Source organism: Raphanus sativus, chromosome 9 (assembly GCF_000801105.2).
Source record: "Raphanus sativus cultivar WK10039 chromosome 9, ASM80110v3, whole genome shotgun sequence".
NCBI classification, from domain to species: domain Eukaryota; kingdom Viridiplantae; phylum Streptophyta; class Magnoliopsida; order Brassicales; family Brassicaceae; genus Raphanus; species Raphanus sativus.
The window spans coordinates 10,392,218-10,412,168 of NC_079519.1; the positions used below are offsets into that span (position 1 = coordinate 10,392,218).

A 19,951-nucleotide genomic window follows, 5' to 3' on the forward strand; every position below is an offset into this window, starting at 1 on the left:
TTAATAAAATCAATTAGGTTTATTAATCTTAACAAAACATTTTTGAAAAAATCATTAAATTTATTAAGTTTGATAAATTATGGATTGATTCCATTAACTTAGATTTAAATTAATTAAACCTGACTGTGATGTTGGCATCATATTAACATAAACTTCATACATGTGACATATATTAACATAAATTTCGTGTAGTTATTGACACATTGTAATACATCGGATGGTTTCTACCGTATTAGTATAAATTTTTCGTAGCTAGGAAACTTTTTTCCTTTTTACGTGAATTATAAAGTTGATTCGCAAATAGTTCATGTCATTTTACGTCCAAGTGGGGTTATACGGACAATAGTTTTTTTTTGTAGATGATTGAAGAAAAGTAATTAGTTTTTGACAAACGATATTCTTAGGATTTGCTTCACGTCCTCAACTTTTCCTTGACTCGAAAAGCCAATCTAGAGAGAGCGAATGACCCCACGTGCTTTATCCAGCACTCTTTTTAAGTCGCAAAGATTTTTATAACACAAAAGGTTTGGCTCTTATAAGTCATAACTCATATCTAGAAAAAGATAAACTCATTGCTAGCTTTGTAACGTGCCAAAAAGTATTCTCTCCAAGAAACTACATCAATAAGTGCTTTTTTTAATAATAATAATTACTAATTATCTTCTCAAAGCAGTAGGCAATCAGACTTTAGTTTGTATCCGGCAACCACTAGTGTAAGGACCTCGTCCTCAAGATAATACTTAAACCTCAATCACATTCCATTCAGTTCAAAACTTCATTTATTCTACTAAAATCATACTCTTACATAAACTTAACTTAAACGAAAACAGGATAATATGTAATAATAGTTTTGAATTCATAAATAACTTAAAAGAATACCGAAATCTCAAAAGATGACACCACCGAACTCTCACTCCTCAACCTATTCGTTCATACTTAATTAAAAAAAGGGTGAATAACTTGAGATTATTCAGTGAAGATAAATTCAAAGAACCTACGAACTCATATTGTGACAATCAAACAATCAACAAAATCACAAACTAATAAGGACTAACATGCAACAAATAACAAACAACTGATAATTTAGCAAAAAAAAAAAACAAATAACAAACAACCTATACCTCTAGGAGAGGAGAGAGAGCCAGAGAGGAGAGAGGGCCGGAGAGGAGAGAGAGCCGGAGAGGAGAGAGTGCCAGAGAGGAGAGAGGGCCGGAGAGGAGAGAGAGCCGGAGAGGAGAGAGGGCTGGAGAAACGGAGAGAGAGGTCGCCGGAGAGATGAATCGTCGTCGTCGCTTCACCGGAGAGATGGTTGATGAACCCACAAACACAAATCATGCTATGGAGGAGAAGAATCGAGAATCACCATCTAGGAGTCTAGGAGAAGAACGAGGAAGGCGAGAGCAGAGAAGAAGAATCGAGATGGTTTCACCAAAACAAAAAAAACCCTAAATTTTTTAATTGTTTGGGCAGACCGAAGCCCATTTGGGCAGAACCAAATTGTCCATGGGTGAAATGGGTTTTAGACCCAGTTGGACCATTTGTGATTTGGTTGTAACTATGGGCCGCCCATTACAGTTTGGACTGGTCAAGCCCATGGGCCGGGTGACCATTTGACAGCTCTACCTAGAACACTCCCCCGGAGGTTTCACCCGAAGCCCCCTTCACTGCATTTCCTACGACGCCCAAACCACGCCCAAACCGGACCACGATTTGTAACTCATATGTGAATACCTGATCACAGTCTCGTTGGCTCATCTCCACACTGTCCGTCCGGTCCCATAGTCATTTGTGCCTAGAAACAGTATGATTCGTTTTTATCTAAGTAAGCTCAAACATGTAAATTCTTTAGTATTGGTTTGACTAAAAAAAATACATTTACGAATTATAAAATGAAACTTCTCATAGATTATATATTCTAATCAAATTTTTTTTAACACGGTGCAAGTAGAATTACAAGAGATGTATTTTTATTAAATGTTTAAACATGGATCTTCATGAAATATGCAAAATTATTGGTTGAAAGAGCATATAACCTAGGTTGCATGGAAGCTTTGTCGGACGTCCGCTTCCCGCTTCGGAATCGGAATCGGAATCGGAAGCTTGTGGAAGCTTTCGGAATCTCGCTTCCAATGCGCTTCCAAAAATACATCTTTAAAAACATGTTGGAAGCTTACGATTCCATTTTGGAATCACGCTTCCGTTTTTTTTAAAATACAATATCATAAATAAATAAAAATAGAAGAAACATTGTTTTTATATAATAGTGAAATAGAGAATATAAATATACAAAAATTAAAAATAATACTATATATTGTCTTTATGCATTGAGGGTTTATTAGAAAATAATTAGTATAATAATATTTTATAAACTTATTTTATGCATAGTTTCACAGTTTTAAAATGAAATCATTTAAAATTATTATAAATGAATATTTTTATTTTATTTTAATTTAAATCATATAATTGTTAGTCATATTTGTAATCTTTTATATTTTAATATATATATATATATATAAATATACGCTTCCGACACGTTTCCTTCCTAATTTTATAAAAAAAATCGCTTCAACGCTTCCACACGATTCCGTTTCCGCGTTTCCGCTTCCGTTTCCATGTAACATAGCATATAACTAGTAATTTTAATAAAATATTATTCAATGCTGAAACAGTAAAGAAAAAAATAGACCCAAAACAGCTGGAGGAAATGAATAAAGAAAAAAAAAGATGAATTAAAGACAGAAGCGAGGATCATGTGTTGCATTCTTTTCTTTTTTTTTACCAACAATTGAAGGATTATGTGTTGCAACTTGCAAGTTGCATCCATCTTCTTTTGACCATTTCGCTCGCTAAATAAACGTGAACACCATCAATGCCAAATGAATCAAAACCCATGCTTCTCCATCTCTCTTCTTTGTCCACATTAATGTGAGCCCCATCAATCATCACATGAGCAGAATAAACTTCTCTTTAAAAGTTTCGTATACTTTAATTGTGTTTGGGTTTACAAGTTGAACTGATCGTCTCAATTTCCGATCATAAGTTAGTGTATCTACTGGCTTCGGCCGTTTTTTTTTTGCTTTTATGTTTGATTCCGATCGAATTTCCTCCTTTTTAACTCAAGTCGGATCAAAATCAGATATGTTTCTTTTTGTCTTCCTTTCTTCCGGTTTCTTATGATTCTAATATGTTTTGTTTGAAAAAAAAATGTTTTGTTTGATCTATCCAACTATAATTAGAGCAAGAGGTTAAACCTATTATTATGATCGATATAAGATGGAAATTGGGCCGAACCATATGTATGTCCATGAAGCTTTTTCATCTCATTTAAAACATGTCGACAAAAACATTGCCAAGAAAACTTAACCAACCTAAGAGAATTTTCAACCTTTTTTATAGTTAACTCCAAAATGGAATTTGGAATAAGAAATGCTCTAATATCACATTTATTCTATAAATTAAACAATTTATTTTTATTTTTTGTTTATTATTCAATTTTTCATTCTAAAATCAAGTAAAGTTTGGAGTAAATTCAATTCTATTATGAAAAAATAGAGTTTTACAAGTGTTCTAAGACTTGGAAATACAGAGGTACAGGCGGATTTGAATCGATTACTTTTAAAACAATGTACTGCGAAAAATCTTAGATAAAACTTCTCTTTTACCACGAGCCCGAGCTCAAATTCTGAAACCAGGAACCAAATGGGTATTACCCTTTAGCCCATCCCAACAACCATACATTTTGTCTATCACAACATGTCAAAATATTGCTTAAACCCATAACCAACCATACATTCGATATATTGAATTGAGAGTTCTTACACGATTATCTGAGTAAATACCAAATATAAAAGAAAAAAAAGACATTGTTTCTTGTGCCGAAAAAGGCGAGAGATCTATTTGGGTCAGCCTTTAGAAAAAAAACAAAATAAAAGATCACAGCAAAAAGAGATCAGACCTGCCTAGTCCTGTTCCGTAATAATGATGCCATATGAGATTGATATGCTTACTTCCTCCATTGTACACTGTACTGATTGCTACTAGCTTCAACACCACCCTAATCTATGTTCATACCCATTTCTTCTTCCTCTGGAGCTGTGCTTTTCTCTTGGACAGGTTTGCTGCTCTCAGTGTCCATTTTGGATGACTCTTTCACCTCTGCATTCTCTGAAAGTAACTCACAAGGAATTGCAGCTGTGTCTAGCTCCACACAACCCTCTGGTGCGTTTTCAGCTTCTTTCCCAGTAAGAATGTAGTGAGGCACTTGGTGAGAGAATCTAAACATTTGTTCCTTTGGAATCTTTCTCACATTGTTTGGATCTGTGCTTCTGCGGAAAACCGACTTGAATCCTTCAGCTTTGAGTAAGGGGGCAACAGTTAAACTTTGCTTGTCTTCAGTGTAGTAATCAAGAACTTCAACCATGTCGTACTTGTGTTTGACTTCATCAGGGATATCACCGTCCCAGTCAGGGGACCAGTGACGATACAGTGCCCAAACTTGTCCCTTCTTGGGGAAGATGTGAATGAGTCCTTTTGCACCTTTGGTGAAATCTACTCTGTGAGAGAATGCGTTTAGTGCATCATTCAACTCGTATTTCGAAGTCCTGAAATCTCCACATGACTTGGCGAAACCAAAGCCTACCCAGTCTACATCAGCAAACTCTTTGCAGGTTTTGGTGTTGAGCCAGCTGATTCTCATCTTAAAAGGATCCAGAGAAACCACCTTCTGGATTCGGGCGTAGTACCGAGGCATTCCATCGTCTTCATCATAAGCTGCCCAAATCTCGTCGTCTCCAAAAGCAGTTTCAGTGCGGTCGAGATCAAAGTCGTGAAAGTCTGAATCCGGAACAACTATTGCATTCACTTCATCATCATTGGGAAGTTCCTTGACTGGTTCAGTAACTTTCTCTACCTCATCTGCCTTGCTACTCATCATCTTGCTTGTCGCTTTCATACTCTTCTTCTTCTCTATTTCTTCCATTGCTTTCATCTCCTCTGCTGCTTCTGCCATGAGTCTCTTGGAAATATCCGACTGTGCCTTCTTCACGAGCGCTTTTTTCATGTCGCTAGGTAACAAGATTCCTTCTACCTGAGGACGACGAGAGCCTAGGGTGGATGGCGTTTCAGGATTAGTAGTGAACCTACTTGGACCGTTTTGGTTCGACCAATTGTATGAGAATGAACCATCTGTCCTCATCTTCTTATAATTTTCCAGATCAGAGTTTGTGAATCCTCTAGCAGCATCCCTCTCCTGTGACTCCTCATACGCTCTCTTCAGTCTCTCTTGTGCTTGTTGGACTACATTAGCAGCAGCTTGGTTTACGACATTATTTCTGCTGTCGGATCCAGTCGTTCTTGATAAAGGTTCCCACTGGAAACCATTGTTAACAGATGATGCATGCTCTCTCGCAGAAGATGAGTTCTTGTTTGTCTTTGCTTGAACTTTAGAAGTACGTTTCTGTTGGTTAGATGAGTGGTTGTTGGTTGGCTTCGGAACAGTTGGAGGCGGGTTTTTCTCCGCTGCAAAGAAACCCTGACGACAGTGAGGACAAAGCAGAGTCTGGTTAAGATAAACCCTCTGGAACTCATACTGCGTCTTGCATCTGCTGCACATTGTCCAGAAGGTACTACTCTCCTGAAACGGAGGGGCGGCAGAAGCAGGCTGATCCATGCGTGAAGCTGGCTTGGTTCTGGCCCTAGCACCCGAAGGAGCTACATGGTCTCTTACATTCTGGAACCCGTTAGAACTTGTAGGGTGCGCGCTCTGAGTCGTTGGGAATCTTTGTTGACCTCCTCCTTTGACCTGCCTCTTTAAGTTATATGAGTATCTCTTAACCTTGTCAGACAGTAGATTCCAAGCTTCCGAAACCAGCTTAAACGCACCTTCTGTACCTTTGCATTTGTTTTTATCCGGATGGAGCATAAGAGCTAGTTTCCTGTACTGTTTCCTCACTGATTCGTCATCAGCCAAGGGGTCCACACCAAGGATACCGTACCAGTCAGCTTCTCCGCTGATCTGTTTCTCTCCGGAGATATAAACATCAACGGCCATCAACAACTGTTTCAGACCATCCAGGTGGGGATACAAGGTTTGAGCCTTGTTAGCGAACTTCTTGGCACCAGTGTAGTCCTTTTCTGTAACCTTTCTCTCAGCAATATCCATTGCCCTCTTGGCTTCATCCTTGTTGCATTCCATTACCTATCTCCTAAGAATCCAGGATCCTACAAAGCTTTTGGCACCTGTCTCATAAATAAGAATAGATTCAGAGAAGCACACACCTAATGACTTTACAGTGATTACACCATCCCCCCCCCCCCCCCCAGTATCTCAACATCCCTGGAAACGTTCTAACTACTTCCATATGAAGGTTTAGAAGCAGATCTGAACCAACAAGGTAAAACTACAAATGCACATCACTAGGATAAGAGAATCAATCTTATATCCAGCAGCCTGTTTGATCCTAGTACTGTAACAATGCAAAAGAAAAGAGAGAGAAGCAATCATTGGCAAGAAGTTACCTTTTCACCAATAAATACAAACAATTTACAAAGCAGACTTGAATAATATAAATAAGCCTAAGGAAGGTCAAATCTGGTGAATCTAGTGCAATAAAGCACTGATGGAGTACAAAAACTTGAGAAGACAACTCAAAGCTATAAAAACTTTAACTACGATTCAAACTTCTAACAAGTAGAAAAACAAACTTAAACCACAATTCACCTAACCAACAAAAAATCGAAATTTGAATCTCTTCATCACTACGGGGAACAAGTAAAACCTAATCTACATCTGCAACCAATCAAAACCCGCGAACATTCGAGACAGTTTAAAACGGATCTACACACAAATCGGTACAAAATCAAACAGCCCAAAGTACGCTAATCGAGAGATTTTGTAATGATAAAAAAAACAGGAAACCCTAATCCATTACAGGGAAATCGAAAGAAGTTGAATCTGTGTTTTGTCTAAGAATCGGGAAGTTAATACAGAGGAAGAGAAGGAAATAATAATCCATGAAAGTAGGACGAAACATACCAATCGCTGTTGGGAGAGAGGATAAAGAATATGAATTTGAATCAAATCCAACTTTTACTACAAAGAGTCTGATTTGTCAGATTTTTTTTTTCTTTTTCTTTTTTGTTTACAAACCCTACTCTCTCATATGAACAACACCCCAAACAATGTATGGGTCTCCAAATTTATTTATTCTGTCACTATCCATGTTTTTAAGTAACCATGGTTACTTGACCATGGTTACTTTAACCATGGTTATTTTAACCATGGTTATGTTGATCATAGTTAAATATATAATATTCATAAGGAAAGTTGGACCCAGTAGCGTTCCAACAAATCTCATATATCTTATTAAAACAGAAATATTCTGTTGGACCTAACATTTTTTGTAAGTTTTTAAATTAAATACACATTTATACTTTATAGTTAAACCTACGTTAAATCACTAATATTTATTTCTTTATACTACTATCCATGTTTCCAAACAATATACTTATTTCTTTGTACTACTATCAATATTTCCAAACAATATATTTTTTATACTACTATTAATATTTCCAAACAATACAATAATTAATCTTATTTATTTATATCTATCATTTTCTCTTTAAAATTTTGTAGAAATGTCATAATTTCATAAATTGCAAAATAATGAACTTTAAAATTTGGATTATAAGATTACAAATTATGAACTATTACAATTTAAATCCAATTAGATTACATATCGGTCATCCATCAGTTCAATCGGTTAGTCTCAGGTTTTACTGATTTTTTTTAATATGAATATTTTAGAAACCTAAATTGAATTGTCAGATCTCCGGATTAACCAGTATAATCACAATCAGGTTGAATTTAAAAACACTGATTTAAATGCAAAAATATTTTAAATACACACTCTTTAAAAATGACCAAAATATTTGTTAAGTTATTAGTGAAATTTTTCATCGTAAAATATTTCGCGCTTCCAAAGCGCGGATCAAAATCTAGTTTATATTATTTGAGAATCTTTAAAAAGTTGTAACTTCAATTTTGTATTAATTACAAAATAAACTTGTTGAGGTGTCATCTTCAAACTTTTTTTTAATGTTTACCGGAATCTTTTTTGAACAAATTTTATTCTAATATTTTTGTGTTAGAGCGGTTTAGTAATATTTTATCATATAAAATAGTGTTTTTTCACTCTATGAATGTCACGTTATAAAATCACACATTTTCATGGTGATGCGTGTCTAACCCCATAGAACTCTCTTTTCATTTAGTTAGCGACATCATGATATTTTTTGTTTGTGTATTCCAGGTATTTCTGAAAAAATAATCATAATTTCCTCTACCAGATTAGACCACATTTTAGAGGTTTCCTCAAGTTTTGCTCTCCACCATTTGAGCGATTGAGCTTCTAAAGTCGTTGTGCTTCTTCTGTTCCTAAGGTTTCGATTGTGTTGTTTGAGATTCTTCTTCATAAAATGAAATGCTTATATTAACAGATTATCACATTTAACATCTTCTTAATTCTATCGACCATGTTCAAGCCTTGAGTGCGGGTTTCTCTTCTGCAAGGCGGTGTATTTTTTGTGAGTATAAAAAATGAGTTTTTTCCTTTGAAAAACCATCTTCTAAAACTTATTCACCTAGAAATGGTTAATTCCAAAGTTTTTCTCTCTGATCTAAAGTTTGGTAGATCTTTTTCCAGTGTAGAAATTAGATTGCTGCGATTTTGGGAGGCCAGGAATGTCAGACACGGCGGTGAGCTCGTAAACCGATAAACTTTCCTTCGACCCTAAGGTAACTCCTGTGATTTGAAAAACAATTACTTCATTTTTCTTTTAGATTGACTAGTAAAAATAGGATTGATCATTCGAGTTCAATATTTTATACTCCCATGATCTACTTTCTGGCTATAACGATATGATTAATCACCTAATGATGTAAGTTATTAGTTTAATTAACTTTAACATCAGACTCAATATGATATAGACTCAATATGATATGATTATCATTTCTTAAACAGATTCGAGTGGTTTATATGGTGTTTCATGAGGCTTTGATGAGTTTAAACATTCTATCTAAATAAGTTAGAGAAACTGTAAAATTTATTTATCAACTACTGAAGATACTGTCTTACTTAATTGATTTTAAATGTGTATATGGCGTGATTTGTTGAAAATGATGATATATGTAGATGCTTTGATTTAAGTGACTAAGTGTAATACAATTTATCTACGCTAAATTCTCTATAAGAAAGAAAGATACTTGACCATATAAATGTTATAGGTAAGGTGATCTAGGGAGAGAATGTTCGATCCATATCATTTCATATTTTAAATGGTAGCACACAGATCTTGGTGGATGGCAAACACAAAGTTACCTCAGCTTTTTTTAAGAGTATTGTTTTGATGAAAAACAGTTACGTTCAACCAAGTGATAATAGGTTTTGTTCTGGTGAAGTGCAGGCAATCAACTATAATTTCTCTCAAAGTACTTTATTTATATATTACTGTGTTATTAATTATTAAAATGTTTTCAGACTTTAGTAACAACAGTCGATTCTTTCACATTATTATCAGAATCGCTCCCACTGCATGTTCACCTATAATAATTAAATTAAATCATGAGGAATGCATTACTCTAACAATATTTACAAATACAAGAAGATTACAACGTCAAATTGTATAAAAGAAGATTTTACAAATACGCGGACTGAGATGGACTTCTCAACACACTAACCGTATTATGGTTACACCTTGAACAAAACTCATATAATAATCCATTCCAACACAAGTAAGTTGGTAATATTTCTCACTGCTACTTAACCCTTTGCCATCTTCAGGCGAAAGTCCATGCATCACAAAAAAAAACAGATTACTATAATTCTCACTAATTGACATTTAGATATTTTTGATTATACATCTCAATAATTCAATATCTGAAACGGAAAAATTTCCACCTCAACTATTCCATATATCCCATTTTATATATCGTTATAAATAACAAACGACTATACCTATTCCGCAGCTATGACCACATACATGATCCTCAAATAAGGGAAAAGACACACAAAATGCAGATCTAATGTAGCATACGTCAAAACCGACTTTTCCCCAAACATCTTTAATGTTGGTATTGTGTTGTCCTGAACAAGATTAACACTAAACATTAATAAAATGAAAAGAGAAATTAAAACTGAAATACCAGTTCTTACGAGCCCAAAACAAAATAAACTCCAAGTAATCCCCAGATATGAGTTTAACATCTTTAAAAAGAACGAATATCAAGAAAATTTTAATCCAACTCTACAAAATAGATATAACCACTTGAAAAGAAAAATAAAACATACCACATGTATTCCTTCCTATCAAACCATCCACCCCAAGAAAAATGCAAATACAAAAAACATTAACATACAATCACTTCCATTAGCATTCATAACACACAAACAACAAAATATTCAAACAACGATTATGCAAAGCAAAATAACAAGACAAACAATCATGTGCGCAGCGCGGATCGACCCTAGTTACACTAAATAAAACAGTACATGATTATAACATTAGATGTTTATAACAAGGCTTTGTCTAACGTTTATATTTTAAAGATTTTTGTAAAAAGTATTTTTCCTAATATATTAAAGTTATTCTACGTCATAATATAAAGTTTGGATAAACTCAACCGTCCAAAACTCGATATAACTTACAAGAACCGGACTGGACGTATGATCCTTCGACTATTATTCAAAGCTTCTTCACCATTAGGATTAATGTATTGTGAGCGCCTGTAAAAGTTTTTTTCATGAAAAAAACAAATTAAATCTAAACCTAAAGCGTAAAAGGAACCATGAACCTTAATCTTTCACTGTTTTAACATTCTTCAAGTGGAGTTGATAATAGATTGGTACACATAAATAATCAAGGTATGCTTTCAAAAGTTCATTGTTAGTATGTCTACAGCATTTTTTATGAGAAAATCTTTATATCATTTTGCTAATATTGTCTATTAAACTACCAAGTCCATTTCAAATTTATACTCGATAGTTGACTATAAGCCGTTCAGTTAACGAGTTATTTCGGTTTTTCTTTATTTGTTTCGGTTAATAGTCGACCTAGTTTCAGTTGAACCAACGGTACACAATAATGTAGATCCACAATACATAATTTGGTCAGTATAATAATGATTACAAAACAAAGAAAACTTTAGACACGATGTGTAAATCAATACAAAAACGAAGAATCAGTCTCATATGGTAAGTCCTTTTAATTGTTTGTCTCTTTTATAACAATGTAGATTCACAAATTTATTAATACTTAGGCATATTGTACGTAAAACTTTGTCATCAAATTTATCTTTTTATCGCATATTTTTTTTTGGTACACAATTTTGTATGTGTTCTATAGTAAGATTAAATTAAGTGTTTCTATCGCATACTTTAAGAAAATAAAATACTTTGTCACTAAGTCTGTATCTCGGCCATAAATTTGGATAAATAGCTTACTAAATCTTATTACGCTATAAAAATCAAGTTGCCAAATATGTAATTACATAGTTACTGATATGTTACGTAAATATTGTTTCTTTGAAAATAAAAATACAGTTATAGTTTTTAAATCTAACCAATAACTTGTCTATGTAACTATAAATACCATTAATTTATTGTATAAGCCATCCCATCCCATACACTTAATTTTCATATAACATCTTTTAAATAATTTTTATATAAACTTACTTTGCTCTAAGCAGATTTTATTCTAGTTACAATTAAAAAATCTTTACAAAAAATAAATAAAAAACCTCTAACATTATTAGCAATACTATATTATCTTACTAGTGGTTTGTCCGCCTTTCAAGCCGGGATATTATATTTATTTAGTTTTGAATATGATGATTGTTTATATTTTTGTTGTGTCTTCGTTTTTGTTTGTTATTAACATGTTCTTTGACATTCTATTATTTAACTATTATCATTTTTTAATTTTGTTAAATTTAGTGAAAGCATTTTTATCTTCAATTCATTAATTATGTTCTTTTAAAAATTTTGTTTATATATTAAATATAGAATGCTTAATATTCTATCCAAATAACTATAGAATGCTTGAAAAAAATTTCAAGCGTAAACAAACTAATATATGATTAAAAATGTTGCCGTGAAGTTTTAGTTTTATACTTCTCATGATTTGCTTTTTACTAAACGTTGATTTTCCAAATTTTAAGACCGAAAACCCGTGAGGAAAATGTAAACCTATAAATACTAATCACTATTTTTTGTATTTTATATAAGTTTCAGAGTATACATTTTTAATAATAACTAGATTTTGACCCGTACGCCCGTGCGGGTGTATATTTCAAAAATACAATATTAAAGCTGGATAAAAATTCAAATCTGAAAAACCGAACAGATCACGATCCGAAAGAGTAATACAAAACCCGAACCAAAATTAATTAAATATTTAAATTATTCAAAATTTTGATATTTAGACAACCGAAACCATAACCAATTCGAACTGAAGTATTTTGGATATCAAAATGTATCCGAAAAAGATTTATATACGTATATATGTATTAATTATTTTTAGTTTAATGTATATAAAAATATCTAGAATATATATGATACTTTTAGGTTGGTTTAAATACTTGAAAATATATAAAAATAGTCAAATATAAACATCTAACATAGTTGAAGTACACTCAAAACACCAAAAATATATAAAATAATTTTTGATTTTTGATCCAAAATTTAAGCCAAACCAATTTATGCTAAGTTTAGGTATTTTGACATATGTTATTCAGATTTATATACAATATATTATTTTATTTATAGATTTTAAGAAATTCAAAATATATAATGAACTTTAAAAAAATAAATTAAATGGGTTATTCGAACTCGAACTGAACCCGCAAAGATCCGAATATAATTTGAACTGAAATTTAGAAGTATCTGAATGGAGCTGAAATCTTTAACCCCGGAAACCCAAAACCCAAACAGATCTGAAACGAACCCGAATGGATACCTGAACGCCTAACCCTAGTCATAATTCGAACTGAAATTTAGAAATATATGAATGGGGTTGAAGTTTTTGACCTCGAAAATCCGAAATCCAAACAGATCCTAAACGTGGATACCTAAACGCCCAGTCCTAGTCACTATTATGTATCATATATATGTCATCATATAATTAATTGTATTGGTCCATCATATAAATAATCATATAATTAATAGTATTTTATATGTACCATTTTATAAATAATCACATATATTATATTCTTAATGTTTAATGTGAAATATGAAAACTATAATTTAAGTTGGTATATGAAATTAATCTTTTTGTTGTATTTTTCTTATATATATTGAAAGCATTTTTAATAATGGTTATTGAAAAATATTTTAGTAAAAATAATTTTTTTGAATATATGCATATTTTGAATCAATTTTTGATATAAATCAAATTTAAATTATTATTTTGATTTGAAATATTGATATAAAATTTAAATTTTATTTTATGATTATTTTAGATAAAACAATGTTTTTAGGTAATTAGATTAGTCTATTTTGTATATTTTAAAACTGATATAATGGATTTCCAATTTTTATTAATAACATAAGCCATTACTTTTTTCTTCTTACTTTTATCCATGTTTCAAAATTTTAATTTTTTGTATTAGATTTCTATGAATTATTATTAATTTTATGATATATTTTTTTGAAAATTGAATTCTTGATTTTTTTATATTTTACTAAACTAAATAAGGTAATAATTCTGTTTTTAAAAATTGTTTTATATAATATACTATTATATTTCAGTTTGTGTTTTTATTTTCACCATAACTAATTGTAAATATAATGACAAAATTGTAAATAAAAAAAATATAGAAAGAAGGTTGTTTAATTTACTGTAAAAACAATGGTTAAATATTTTAATAAAAAGAAGTATTAAATATGTTATTCATGTTTTTAACAAATTCTCATTTGTTATTAATTTATTGAAAATATAATGACTAAATGTGTAAGTAAAGTAAGTATACATCCCTACTATCCATGATTCTAAACATATCTCATTTATTTTATTATTTTTGTTTCTAAACAATCCAATTGTGTATTTCAATTTTAATAATATAGATGCGTGATATTAGGTATGATTTAGAGGGAAACCGGAATGCTACAAGTATATATATTGTTTTTACCTTATAGAAAATTAAATTAGTATATTCAAAGAAGACTTATTCTTGGATTCACCCCTAGAGTGAATCTAGAGGTTCACCCAACCAATAGGAATCATTCATTTCACAATTGATATCTTTTAAAAAAGGAAACAAAATATTATCAAGTTATATTATATTTTTAAAATAAAAAATGTTAAAAATAAATAAAATAGTAATATATACATAAAAAATTAAAAATATTTTAACTCCGTCATCAAAACACTAAACCCTAAACTCTAAACTCTAAATTAAAAACATTAAACACTAAATCTTTAATCCTAAAAAGAGTTTAGAGATTAAGATTAAGGGTTTAGTATTTTTAAGATTTATTGTTTTAGTGTTTAGTGTTTTTGATTTAAAATTTAGGATTATCCAAGTGTTTATGTTTTACCCAAGGGTTTAGGGTTTACAGTTTAGGATTTAGGGTTTAGTATTTCGATGATGGCGTTAAAATATCTATTTTTTTAGAGTTTAAGATTATCCAAGGGTTTAGCGTATACCCCAAGGGTTTAGGGTATACTCAAGGGTTTAGGGTTTATGATTTAGGGTTTAGGGTTTATTTTTGTTGATAATGTTAAAAATATTTTTTTTTATAAATCATTTTTCGTAACTATTATTATTTTTATTTGTTTTTATTTTATTTATTTTAAAGACATAATATATTAATTGACAATATTTTGTTTCCTTTTTTAAAAGATATCAATTGTGAAATGAGTGATTCCTATTGGTTGGGTGAACCTCTAGGTTCACTCTAGGGGTGAACCCAAAAATAACTCTTCAAAGAAACAAAATTTGAATATAACGAAAATTCATATTTAGAAATACAATTATAAATTACGATCTCCCAGATTTTTGGCTTGGTCTTTGTTACCAAGATGAAAATATTGGTAATATTCCATAACTGCTCACGAGCTATTAATTATTTGCTATTAATTGGAGGAACTGTTTTAAGAATATTCTATTGATTTACAACATCCTTATTTAGTCGTTCTTTAGTTATGTGGTCAAATTTAATTAATTGAATTGTCTACCGAAATTAATGTTCTTAAGCGATTTTTTTGGTCAAAGAAATTAATGGTTAGATCAGTGGCATGCCATGTAATTATTTAGGAAAATTAAAGGTTAAATTTTATTTGTAGTTCAGTTTTAATAGTTTAGATGAACATCATTCGTAATGCAACTTCCACTGACCCATGAATCCCCTTTATACATAATTTGACGCGAAGGAGCATATGCTTAGCGCGGGTTGACTGTTTGGATTTTTTTCGTTTATGCCACTTTGTGTTATAATGTTGTTCTTTTAGCTGAGGGTATATTTGAGGTTTGTAATGGTTGGGAAACGTTTGAATTAGATTTGCTGGTCGAGGTTTAAAATAAGTGTGTAATGTGGTCATCTAGATAATGCGCTGTTGATTAGTTGGTGAATAGTTTGTGTTTCATATATTTTATAATTGAAACGTGTGGGTGTTGTGTGGCTGAAGTAAGTGTGGCCCGTATAGTTCAGAGGTTTGAGGTCTTCTAACTGAAGTGCGGGAGACAGAGGAGTGCCCTGAAACATATATTCATGCCTTAAGATGTGGAGTTTCTGTAAGGGAAGCAGGATTCGAGTGAACATACATGGACACTTTTTGTGACAAATTTCACCTCTTTTTGTGTTTCTGAGAAGTTTGCCGCCATGTAAATGGAGCTTGTTACTCTGAGCAAGCTTCACTATATCATCTACAGAGTGTCTAATAGTTAGTACTTACTACTTAGTACCCTATTCAATATCAGGGTCTGACCAACAATTCTAATATTGTTTACCTTTAGGGACAGGTGCTAGGTTAATTTTGAAGGTTTTTTTTGTTAATTTTGAAGCTTATGTTTCTGTTTTCTATTGGAAGATGGTAGGGATGGTAATGACGCTTGGTGGTGAGATTTACTACTTTGACAGGACTGAACTTTAGGGTTGCTGCTCACTGCTCAGTTGCAGTGGCAATGGTTTTTGCATTCACTGGCTAGTGTGGAGGTTAAGAGTAAGTGTGAGCAGATTGTGTGGACTGTTTATAAGTCACTGATCGAAACCCTTTATGTCTATTGACGTTCTTTCTCAGCAGTGACTATATTGTTCAGCTACAATGCGTATTTTAACAGGCGACATAAAGCAGTTTAAACACTTGAATATTTTCCTCCCAAAGATCAAGCATCAGAACCAGTTTAAATGGCCGGGAACCAGTTGCATTCTTAAAATGTAGATGGATCTTGAGCATCTCAGAGGTGAAAGAGATTGAAGGTGATTTGGGACAAATTTGCGATGATGAAGTCAAGGTTCTTATTTTTTTTATTTAAGGCATAGATGTAGGTTGATATTTTAATGTTGTTCGTTATAAATCACATTTGCATTGCTGCTATTAAAATTCGTTCTTTGCTATTCAGATTCCACACTGTTTTTGGTGCTTAACAGGTGGTTTTAAACATTATGCCACAGTATATAACAATTTAAAAATTACTTGTAAAGTTAAAATACAAATTAGTTGGTTTCTTCTGCTAATATGCAGACTTGAATCTGAGAAAAAAGTCCTCAGCAACTATGGGCAATGATGCAGATAATCATAAAAGCAGAATCAACTCGTGAACTCCAAATGCTGATATATCCCAAATTCCTATAAAATTTTCCAAACCAACACAACCCAAAATATGGTTTATAAATTTTTAAACGTGTACTTATTCATGAAACTCAAAAACATATAAAAACTCAAATGCAAAATAACAGTGAGTGATGAAACATTTTCATGCCTGGTGTAGAGCACCTAGTCTTTGGAGTCTTAGACCTGCCGCCTTCCTCTTCAGCCAATACATGCTTTAGTAATTAAATAAACAGCTATCATAGCAAAACTCAACACTATTCTAGTTCATAAGAAACTCTGACAGTAGTGGTCTCATATTGTTTCTCAGGTACAAACTTCAACAGTAGTCCTTGCTACTTCAGCAGGAGCGATTTTTGTCTCCTGAACTCTTTTGCCAGGCTTCAATTCTTGGAGAGGATGATAGTCATAGAATGAATAATAAGGAACCAAAACAGAATAATCAGCAGCCAAAGAAAACTTTTGTATGGCCAAGTTCATGTCCACCAATTGATACATGAAAGGCTGATTCAAGAAAAAAGAATCTTGCACCTGGAACTGAATAGAGGACAACCAAATACAAACATTTCCATCAAGAATTACTCCAAAAGTAAAACAATGGTTAAATAATCAAGTAGGTGATGAGATTTGTTATTGCATAAACACAGAATCGAATGCATAGGTTTCAATGTGCCACATTTAAAGCTTGCAGCAATGGAGAGTGCACTGAAGATGGCTCACAACACATAACTTTTTATTTGTGAATCTCGTTTTCTGATTTAAAAATGTGAAAAGATTAAGGTCGTACCTTTGAATCAATTAGAACCATATCAAGGCCCATCACTTAACCCCTTTTCTACACATTCGGGGCTTCCCGAAACTAAATGTGTTTGTTTCAACTCTGCGAAATGGATTTGAGAAGCTGCCATAATGAAAAGGTTAGTTTCAAAAATAACAAAAGCTCTGTAATCAGAAAAGGAAAAGTATGAAGCTTACGCTATCAAGAGGTACATATTTATACTGAATAGTCAAGCGAAGACTGCGAGAAGTCAAGATTAAACCAAACATTGACACAAAGACACAAACAGAAAAAAAGAAATAAGAAATCGACAGAAACAGAAAACGCACCTCCGCCGTTGGAGCAACGGCCAGCTCTCAAATTGGCGAGAAGAACATAGGAGTTAGACATTTTCGAAGGGCCTACGTCGGATTATAAAAGCTATAACTATGGTGATGTAGATCTCCATCACTCAGAAACCACATATTTATAGATCGACCTAAGAACAATTACGGAGTCGGTCGTAAATGAGAATAAATGAGTCTGAGTGGAAAAAAAGGTGGGGTGAAGCTTAATGATGGAATTAAAGGTTGAATTAAAGAAACGTTACAGGAATTGCAGTGACGATGGGGGTAGCCATGGCTTCAAGCAGATGAATGACGGAGAGGATGAAAGGTTTCAATAAACCTTAAAGACGAACTGGGCCGGATTTTACGAAGTATGGTCCATACAATAAAGATATAGCAAAGAAAAAAGCCTAAAAACAAAACCTGCTAGTGAAAATCGAAAACACAAAAGAGTGTCTCATTATACAACACGTGTCGCGATTTGGAAGTTGGAGGGGTGACGTGGCTGACTGTGGAGAATTTCATGTCTACTTTATTAATATAGATTTACTTATTTTTATTTTATTATCTTCCGGTAAATGATAAACTTCTTCTCCTAACCATTACTACTTTCCTCCATATCCACATCTACCATGTCATCCTTCACCACGGTGTCATTACTATGGCCATCATAATAATCTTTCCTTGGAAAACCATTATCATCCTTCACCATTACCTTTCCTTCAGCCGCCATCTCTTCTTCCATAATAACATTTACCTCATCCATAATCACCATCAACTCCTTCATAACAACATTCATCGTGCATCTATCATCATTGTAGTCACCACGATAACCACCAAATCTTCAATCTCCGCTACATCTTTCCTATCCACCCAATGATTCTTCCACAACCACCTCACATTTTAATGTCGTAGCTGTAAAATTGAGCTATATATATTATTTGCTAATATAACACTTTCATATTATACTAGTCTTCTATCATTTGATAATTTAATCAATATATACTATTATATAGTCTATTGCATCCTACTTATATTCTTATTTTCATAATCTTATATGGTGGAAGACTATGTTCACCTGGATGACTTATAATTTTGTTTCATGTTGTTTAATATTTATGACTATTGGAAGCAACCCTAGGTGTCCACAAATAAACAAAATTTATTTTCTAATATATCATTCTATTTGAAATAATTGATACTATACTATTTGATACCATTCTATCTATACCGCCTCTTTTTTCAACCCGCATTCACTACATCGGCGACCACTACGAGCACCACATGCATAGTAACCTAAAAATCACATTTTTAATATATATATACGACCGTGGTATCTTCCGTATCCACTACTACTGCATCCATAACCAATGTCGCTATGATAACCACCACCACCGCATCATACGTCCACTGCCAATCCAGTAACGACCACCAAGATAGATTTATCTGTCACTGTTTTTCTTCTTCTTAATTTTAACCGTCAACCGGGAAGGACCAAACCGGAAGAAACATGAAACTGTTATATCACCTAATAACGGAAAAATCATAACAATATTCTTATTATTGCTACTAAAATTGGCTAGTGACCAAATTAACCCTAGTACTAATTACAGTTTCTTTTTCTTAACAATAATCAAATTATATTGATATTGATACCGATACTGAAAGCCAAACCGGTTGAACAAAATCTATATATAGTATAACTGAAGGACAACTCCAAGCACCATGTATTAGTAATTATGGTTAAAAGTAATATAATGAGACATAATTAATTACTAAGGCATTAGTAATATTAGAATTACTAGAATGATAAAAAAAAAATCTAAGAATGAGAATAAAAATTAGATATTTTAAGCTATTTGTCTTGGTTTGAGATACTTATCAATTTAAATATTTATTTTACAGTTATATGATATTAAGAAATTAATACTATAATATATAGATTTAGAAATCTTATTCACTCAAAATAATTATTTTTAAAAAGGAATGTCATGATCTTAATATTTTTATTACATTATTTTCA

The 19,951-nt window shown here is 32.3% G+C and overlaps 1 protein-coding gene and 1 long non-coding RNA gene across 2 annotated transcripts; both read right to left on the reverse strand.

Annotated features, from left to right (window-relative positions):
- Window positions 1–3,762: 3,762 nt before the first annotated feature.
- LOC108838951 (uncharacterized) lies at window positions 3,763–7,187 on the reverse strand. The gene is made up of 2 exons (XM_018611801.2): window positions 7,034–7,187; window positions 3,763–6,237 (listed from the first exon to the last, which is right to left on the reverse strand). Exon 2 carries the CDS (start codon window positions 6,191–6,193, stop codon window positions 4,055–4,057), a length of 2,139 nt encoding a protein of 712 aa, XP_018467303.1. The 5' UTR covers window positions 6,194–6,237; window positions 7,034–7,187; the 3' UTR covers window positions 3,763–4,054.
- Window positions 7,188–16,877: 9,690 nt separating this feature from the next.
- On the reverse strand, window positions 16,878–18,313 carry LOC108826515 (uncharacterized). Its single transcript, XR_008938329.1, has 4 exons — window positions 18,192–18,313; window positions 17,932–18,080; window positions 17,612–17,725; window positions 16,878–17,361 (listed from the first exon to the last, which is right to left on the reverse strand). It is a non-coding gene; the product is annotated as an uncharacterized LOC108826515 (long non-coding RNA).
- Window positions 18,314–19,951: the final 1,638 nt, after the last annotated feature.

Bases quoted from the DNA above. Each gene is read 5' to 3' on its own strand.
- LOC108838951 (XM_018611801.2), bottom strand. From the start codon at position 6,193: ATGGAATGCAACAAGGATGAAGCCAAGAGGGCAATGGATATTGCTGAG.